The 9308-nt window shown below is 39.6% G+C and overlaps 1 protein-coding gene across 1 annotated transcript; it reads left to right on the plus strand.

Annotated features, from left to right (window-relative positions):
* The first annotated feature begins 3291 nt into the window (after positions 1–3291).
* LOC110870526 lies at positions 3292–3909 on the plus strand. Its single transcript, XM_022119704.1, has one exon. The coding sequence runs from the start codon at positions 3292–3294 to the stop codon at positions 3907–3909; it is 618 nt and encodes a 205-aa protein (XP_021975396.1).
* Positions 3910–9308: the final 5399 nt, after the last annotated feature.

Raw genomic sequence — 9308 nt, forward strand, 5'->3', positions numbered from 1 at the left:
ATTTTTACAAATTTACAACCGATAGCATCGTGATAAAAAGAACCAACATAAGAAAATTATGAAACGACATGACAAGCTTAGTTAAAATTTGATTATATATACTTGATCACATAAAAACCCATTCCCACAAAAGTGAGTTTTGAGCCTTTATTGAGCATACAAATACATATCTTTACACAAAATGCTCATTTTTCGTTTCTTGTGTGAATAGCCGCGTGGTTCTTACAACTCTAGAACTTGCCACGACAATGCATTCCCGGTCCTTACCAACTTAAACCCGAGTAAGTAAATGATGGAGGCATTAGGACTAACCCTTTTTCTTTCTACACCATTATTTTTCAATTTTTTTTACCACCTACCCAAAATCCCCCTAGTTAACCCCTTTGAGCCTAAACCTTTTCATTTCTTAACCCAAAACAAACACCCTTTTTACCCACCAAAACCCTTTTTATTTTACCAACTTAAACCCGAGTAAGTAAATGATGGAGGCATTAGGACTAACCCTTTTTCTTTCTACACCATTATTTTTCAATTTTTTTTACCACCTACCCAAAATCCCCCTAGTTAACCCCTTTGAGCCTAAACCTTTTCATTTCTTAACTCAAAACAAACACCATTTTTACCCACCAAAACCCTTTTTATTTTAACCCTTTCTTTTAGTAACAAAGCTCGGTTTTTCTTATGACTTATGTTGAAAAACAAAATTGATATGATGAAACCAAATAAACAAACAAGTTCATCAAAAATAACTTTGTTTGAAAAAGAAATGGTTCATCAAAATAAAATAAATTGTCAAAAATAAAAAGTCTTTCAAAAACCGATGCTTTTTACGCTTTTCGCCCCTTTACTAACCACTAACCCAACCACCCACCTTTAGCCCAAGCCTAACCCTTCACCCAAAAAGTCCTCTTGATATTTACAAAGGTGTATAGTTAAAAAGGAGGAGGATTGATTGCTTGGCAAGCTTATGCTAAGAGTAAGTTTCATGCCGCTCTCGAGTGATCCACTAAAAATACAACTTCGGCCGAGTGTTGAGTGATCCCCCATGAGGTATGTGAACTTGTATATAAATGAAATTTTAAAAAGGTATGTTATGCCCTAATAAGTAATTTATCTTATGAAACGTTTTAATAAATCATGACGAATAGGATTGTAAATAAATAAAAATACAACTTAATAAAGAATCTTGGAAATCCCTACACTCTATGACAAGCCCAAAAACCTTCTCTTCTACCCATTCCATTTGGGAGTGTAAAGCCACATTATAAAGAGTTTTGCTTGAGGACAAGCAAAGATTCAAGTGTGGGGGTATTTGATGTGCACAAAATGCAACATATAAATTACATTAATTATGGCATAAAACTAACCCTTTTTTAGTACTAATGTTGGAAAAAGTGTGCTTTTGTCTTCCTTTTGTACTTTCAGGATTAAATGAGCTCAAATTAACAAAAGAAGCAAAAAAGGCAGCTAAATCTAACACAAATACAAGAAAAGGAACAAAAGTGGCATGCCCGGCCTCCTGACAGCATCTTCCCAAGCAAAACAAGAAGACAGAAGACTGAACACGCCCCGTGCTCAGTGAGCACGGGGGCATGCCCAAGTGTCAGCAGAAAAGACAAAGTTGTAGAAGCTTCCATCGCCCACCACGGGGCCGTGCTCAGCGGACACGGGGCCATGGTCAACTATAAGATTCGCGGAATCCAGGCAAATCTTGATAGTACAGATATGCTTCTGCACACGGGGTCGTGCTCAGCGGACACGGGGGCATGGTCAACTAATGCAGACAAACTGCAATTAATGAAAAAAGAGAGGAGGATGGACACGGGGCCGTGCCCGAGCTTCTGTTCAGCCTATAAATAGGAGTGCTTGGAGCTCTTGCAACTCATCCCTTGGCACACCACCTCTCTCACACTTCACCCACCACCCACCACCATCACAACACCATCATCCACCACCATCATCCATTGTCCATCATAGAGTGTGTGAGTCGTCTCGGGATCCAAGATTGATCGTAAGAGTTCTTGACAATCAAAGGCCATGTTTGCCTAAGTCTCTTACATCACTTGGTGAAGACAAGTGTTTAGTGTAATACTTTTTATTTTTAATCTTTTGCACTTTTTAATTGGTTTTGTATTAATGACTTTAATTACTAGTTTCTTATGTTGAAGGTGATTCTTCCTTATCGTTTGTCCTTGGTGTCTTGGCGTTATTTTACTGTCTATATAAAATAAAAGATTTTCACCATTCATATCTCCACAGTCTATATGGAGGTATGTTGGCTACCTGGTCGGGGGTTAAGGGAACGGTTTGGTAAGAGTCTTGCCATTGTTCAGTGTATAGATCCTGCAAAGGACCTGGGTCAAATTTAGTAGGACCTCCTTCAATACCCACCGGTATTGGATGGCGGGGGTCCAAATTCTTTGATCCCCTCATAAGTTAAACTACTATTAAAACTTTAACCCGACTACTTAGGACTGTATCCCTGCTGACTCAGACTACTTAGCCGAGGGTAACGTCGCCTTCAAAAGAGGGGCCTACCACATTATGCATTAATAACTTAATTAATTATCTTTCAATAATCCGACCCTTTAGGATTGTTTCCTTGCTGACTCAAACTACTGGGTTGAGGGTAACGTCACCTTCAAAAGAGGGGCCTACTACAATAACTAAGATAATCTCTTAAACAAGTGCAAAAGTGCGAAAATAATCAAAGGTTACACTACACACGAGTCGGATCCAAGTGATTCATCTTGTCTATCTGTTTTTATTTTTGTTTATATTTTCAGCATTTTAGTTAGTTTTATTTTTCTAGTTTAAAAACCTTTTTCTAACATTTTGATTTGATTAGACGTTGAGAATAAACCGGTACTAAAAGCTCTTGTGTCCTCGGACGACCTCGGTATCTTACCAACACTATACTACGTCCACGATGGGTGCACTTGCCCATATGTGTGTTTAGTGTTAGTGAATATCGTGTTTATAAATTTAAAACCTGGCAAAAAAGTGTAAAAAGGGCTTAAAATATACACCTAAAATATATACACACTGACACGCATCATTGTGGCAATCGACTACGTGTCTAAGTGGGTTGAGGCTAAAGCTCTTCCTACGAATGAAGCCCGAGTATTATTGAGTTTCCTTAATAAACTCTTTTCCCGCTTCGGTACACCTAAAGCTTTAATCAGTGACCGTGGTACTCACTTTTGCAACGCATTGATGGAAAAATTGCTTGCACGCTACGGAGTCACTCATCGTTTGTCTACCGCGTACCATCCATAGACGAGTGGCCAAATGGAGAACGCGAATCACGGTATCAAACGTATTTTAGAGAAAACCGTTGGAAAGAATAGAAAGGATTGGTCCGACAAGCTTGACGATGCATTGTGGGGGTTTAGAACCGCTTACAAAACACCCTTAGGAACCACACCATTTATGATCGTCTATGGAAAAGCTTGTCATCTTCCCGTAGAGCTAGAACACCGAGCACTTTGGGCCTTAAAAACCGTTAACCTTGATATGACCGAAGCCGCTAGGAAACGTTTCTTTCAAATCCATGAGCTTGAGGAGCTTAGGGATGCCGCTTATGCTCAATCTTTGGGCATTAAGGAGAAAACGAAAGCTCTACATGATCGTAAGTTAAGGAAGATCAAAGAATTTAGCAAGGGTGATAGAGTACTTCTCTACAATTCGAGATTGAAGTTGTTTGCGGGGAAGTTGAAGTCGAAGTGGTGGGGACCGTATATGGTTCATTATGTGTTTCTGTTTGGAGCAGTTGAGATTATGGATGAGTCTGATGGCCGGAGTTGGAAGGTAAATGACCACCGTTTGAAACACTATATTAGAGGAGCGATAGATAAGAATGAGATGGAGGAAACTCCTCTCGAAATCCCACCAAAAGCCGCCACTTAGTGTTTTGGGTGAAAACCCAAGTGGACATTTTGTATCGTTTGTATAAGAGTCGTCATTTGAGTTATTTTTGCTTTCTAACAATATTTTGGTAGATTTTCGGTCTTTGTTTTGTGTCGTTGAGAATTTCGCAGGTTTCGTCACCGCTACGAAACGGAGAAAGCATGAGAAAAGAGGTCCCAGGTATGTTTATTTGATACTTAGAAAAATTTTTGGGAGTTTTGGATGGATGGGAAAGTGTTTAAATTTTTTTTTTTCTAAGGCATGAAAGCTCCAAATTTTTTAGACCTTCTGTGAAAAACGGACCTAGACGTAGCGTCTAGGCCCGTCGCTTAGCACCTAGGGGGTCAGAATTTTAATTAATTTGGAGGCGTCGCCGTATTCGACACACCCCCTCTGACACCCACGCGTAGCGCGAGGCCCTCCAGACGGTTCAAAGTTATTTGTTTTGCCTTTAGTTGTTGCATATCATTCTTCCTTCTCCCATTACGAACCCTAGCCGCAAATTTCAATCTTTCCACCATAACTCACTCGTTTTTCCACCAAATTACCCCATTTTTCTTCCTACATCACCACAATCACTTCCCCTACGATTCCCACCATCACTTTCACCCAAAATCGTGATAACTCTTACCGTTTTCGACAAGTTCCGGGCACCACAAGTTCAGGACCAAATTTTTCATGCTAAATCCGACTTTAAGGTATGTTTTCTATGATTTCTCGTTAGTAGGCAACTTTATTTTTCATTTGAATTGTCGGGTCAGTCATATTTTAGGTCTAGGGTTTGGGTGTCTCGTTAAAGTTGCGATTTTTGATGCTTTGATAATGTTAGTAGTATGCGGTTGGGTTTGTTTGGGTTGGTTATACATAATGGAGCTTGCGGATGGTTCGGGTTGGTTTATTTGCGAGTGTTTGAGATTTGTGGGGTACGTTTGGACATCTAGGCCACGTGTTTGAGCTTTGTGGGGTTTGTTTGGCTAACACTAAGAGGTTTTTGTTAAAAAATAGGTTTTTGAACTGATTTTTGCAAATCTAGTTAGTTTTCTAAACGACGTTTGTTGCACAAAACGTCACCTTGTGGTTTCAAAGTCTCAAACTCTCACTTGTTTAGCCTAAATGTTGGGATATTTTGGCACTTATGCTTAATTGAGGACAATTAACGTGTTGGGAAGAGATAGTGTACATTGAGTCTTGAGTCGTCGAGTCTAGTTGGTCTAGTTAGTTAGTACTTAGAGTTAAGTGTCGGGTTTACTAATATGCATGTACAAGTTCACAACACTTTGCCCGTACTCAATCTCCATTCGGGAAAAGTTGTGTTTAACTAACGCTTTTGTAAACGGTAACCCATGTTTTTCTTCAATTTTATTTTCGGTTTCAGTCGCGCACGTAATGCTATACGGCTGTTTCCAAATTTCCAAATTCTAAAAAAAAAAATCAAAAAATCAAAAATTTAAAAATTAAGTGTTTGTTTGTGTGATTCGTATCGCTTAAATCTTTCGTGTTTTGCAGGAACATGTCAGGTGAGGGCTCGTCCAGTAACCCAAAGAAAAGGAAGATCAAATATCGAGGACGAGATCGGAGAGTTTATGCTCGAGTTGAAAGGCTAGTTGATCACCCAATCTTGGATTTCGAAGAAGACAGTGAAGAAAGGGAAAAGCTAGTGAAATTTGTGAAAACTAATCTCCTGGAACATCGCACAATTGATTGGGAATGGTTGCAAGGCATGGGGGTCAGTGACCGCATAGCGGACTTGCTTGGGCCGAGACTGAGAGCGGCAATGGATTGCCATTGGCCACAGCATACAGAGCTGACACTTGAGTTTCATTATACCTTTCATCACAAAGAGGGTACATTTGCTGAGAAGAATGTGGTTTCGTTTTCGTTGGGCGGGAATTTGTATGAGATGAGTATTGCTGAGTTTGGAGTAGCTTTGGGTTTCTACACTGAGCGGGAGGTGCGGACAGATGACTTTGTTAATGGGTTGAGAGGTGTATACAATCATGCGCGACCAAATTGCTTGGGTCCGGAGGAGTTGGCTAGATTCTGGGAGACGATTTCTACCGCACCGTTCTCCGGCACAAACCTTATCTCTACGGTTCGTGATCCGGTCCATAGGTATATTCTGAACGTGTTGGCAACTACGATTGTGGCAAGAAGGTCGGGTGAGAACAAGGCTAACTGGTTAGATCTCTTTGCTTTGATGTGTATGATTGAGAAGTGGAACTGGAATTTGGCGAGTTTCTTCACATGGTCTTGTAATCGGCCTCGTAGAGGGGGAAACCGGGCAGCGATGGATCTTGGGCCATATATCACTAGGTTAGTGACTAATTTGGGTGCTTTCACGACATATAAGTTGGAGCAGATGAGAGAGAATGTTCCAACGACTTACTGGAGTGTTGGGGATCTACAGTTAGCGGGTATTTTGTCATATTCAGATCCGCCAGAATGGGAGTTCAGACAGGGTGCACAGGTTCAGTCGCCAGCAGGTAATGAGGTGGCAAATATCTTACAGGGTGCTTTTCTGCCACGTCAGCAGAGACCTCGGCAGAGACAGGAGATTCCAGCTCCGCAACACCCACTTTGCCAGGCCCGACAGCCACGACCCGATCCATTCACTCATGAAGCTGCTTATGACCTTAACCAGCAGCGTTTCGATTAGCTAGAGGAAAGAATGAGAGTTGATCATCAGTGGACGATGTAGAGCCACCACCGCCAGGATGACATGCTTAGGTACATGAAGTCGGGTATGCATCTAGATGTGCCTCCACCTTTTTCCGGTTTACTTCCACCACCAGTTTATGGCGGTGAGCAGCAGGCTCCGTATGTCTATGGACAGTATCCGGGGTATGATCAGTGGGGTGGACAGAGTGGTTATGGTTATGGTGGCCAGTATGGATGGCAGCAGGCAGGAGGTTCAGGTATGCAACATATGGATGAGGAGGAAGGCGACAAGTGATGGAGATGGACTGAAGCGGCATATATCCTTTTATGATTATTTTATTTTATGCTGCTTTAATAGTTCGATTGGGTTGTATTAGTAAGATAATATACTTTTATTTTTCTTTTGAACTTTTGATGTTGGTACTATGGATGTTTGGTAGCAGTTTGTTTGGTATGGTATGTTTGATTTAGGTTGATGATTGGAGCCGCTTTCCGTTCATGTGAGAGAGAGTTTTGGTATTGTTTGCTGAGCACGTTCGGTATTGGAGGGCACTTATGGAATTGACTGGCACGTTGACAGTCCCATATTTTTCGAGTTAAGTCTGTTTCATTGTAGAGTTTTGTATTTTTATTTTCTTTTGTTTTATTTCGTAGGTAGTTCTAGTTTTCGTTCGGTTGAGTCTTGTTCTACTCTTGCATTAGGGACAATGCAAATCTCGAGTGTGGGGTTTGAACCTTAAAAAAATGGAAAAACTGAAAATGTCTTTTGAATTTGAGTTTGCAAATTAAGATGGAAAATGATAGGAAAGATGGGTTTTTATTCGGGGTCGGTCGAACATCGCCGGAGAACTGAGTCCGGATGCCGGACTTGAGGGGTTGTGTGTTAGGGTTTCTCAGAAATTGAAGAAGATAAGGGAACAAGGGGATCTGATGACATCTGATGACATTTATTAATAAAATACCATTTTCTCCCTTGTCTTAAATAAACCTAATTGAGTAATTTAACTCAGTTTGGTGTAAAGGACATAAAGTGATATAAAACATGTGTTTTTTGGACATAAACTGAAACTAAAACTTTTAAAGGGCACGTTTCAAAATTCAGATAATACATAAAGGACAAAAAATGAAATTTACTCTTAAAAAACAAAGATATTTGTTTTTAAGTAAAGACAAAAATTAGATTATACATAGCTAATTAGTCTGCGTGTTTGAACTTTGAAGAAACAAAGCTATGGAAGTGAGACCCATAAGGTTAGAGATGTTGTGCACCACAGGACAAATTCTGACAAATGCAAAATGATGTGCTCTTTTAACTTATACCTAAGCTTTAAGAAGTTGTAAAAAAAATGAATAGTGCATGCTACTCACAAAAGAAAGTCATTAAATAATATAGGGGAAATAGGTGTATTTAATATAATTTTATTTAAATATGAAAATATTTTTTCTTTTAAATAAATAATATTCTTTTTAGTAATACTATTATACTTTAATAAGTAGGTATTTAGAGTTATTTATATTTGTTATAGATTTAATTTAAAAGTTAATTATGATATCCGAAACATAAAAAGGCAAGTTGAAGCAAGTAGAGGATAAGTAGTGGAGAAGGTTGATGTGGAAAAAAGATTTGCAAGAGAACCAAGTTAGACAAACATTCCTTGTGGCCTAAAGGCTTATTAGTAACATTTATTTTAATACATAAATATCCATCCACGAACGTGACAAAAATAACAAATAAAAGCACCACGTTTACTACCATGAACAACTCTTGAACTCACTTCACGTTGTAAAGCGGTGTACGAATAAAATCGCATCTTGATGTTGCTTGTGTTGTAACAACTCTCACCAAAATTATTATTTATTAAATTATTTTGTCCAATAAGAAACCCTAATTGAGACCACCAAGTGATTCTGCACAAAACCTAAAATTTTCTGAACAATCAGAATCAGGATCAGGGCCCCTAAAACTCAGGTGGGGGTATTCCCTATTGACGATTATCTTCATATCTCACTGTAGAAATTGAAAATTAATATTCCGTCGGCTCATACAAGCTAGCTGGACACGTGGCAACCCTATGATGAAACGTGGCCCGTCGCGTTACGCGACGCCCCCAGGGTGACCCCTCGCGTCACGCGAGGGGGTCAAATTCTCAGTATAAATAGAGGGCATTGGGACTTGAATTTCTGCGTTGGAACGACGATAAAACTCAATTCGTACGCCGAGTTATAGTCCGTTTACTATAAAAACACACACGATCACGAGATGCTGCTACGACACAGGGTATTAACTCGATCGCTGCTACGATTCAATGTCCGATCGATTGAAACTATCCGATGAATGTTTAAGTGCTTCTCAAATTGGGTTTATACTTTGTCATTCGTCGTGATTCCGACAGGATGTTTGAGTGTCGCCCGAACTCGGGCTATACTCAGTCATTCGTTGCGAATCCGCTAGATGTTTAAGTATCGCACTTTGTCATTCGTCGTGAGGGTTTTAATCTCGTGAGTTTATCGTAAATGCTGTATTAGTTATTTACCTAGTTTCGTGTGCATTATTGTTAAATTAGGTTATCATGCTTATCAATAGGCTAAACTTCACCCCATACACTTACAATCAAAGTAGATGCTAATTCTCAGAAGAATTTGAATCAGGAAGCTTGTTAAATCAATACTGCATGCTTATAATGTGAGTCATTCTCTTTTTACCAAACTTGCTTTCAAAATCATGTTTAGTTTTAAAGTTA

Source organism: Helianthus annuus, chromosome 8 (assembly GCF_002127325.2).
Source record: "Helianthus annuus cultivar XRQ/B chromosome 8, HanXRQr2.0-SUNRISE, whole genome shotgun sequence".
Lineage (NCBI taxonomy): Eukaryota > Viridiplantae > Streptophyta > Magnoliopsida > Asterales > Asteraceae > Helianthus > Helianthus annuus.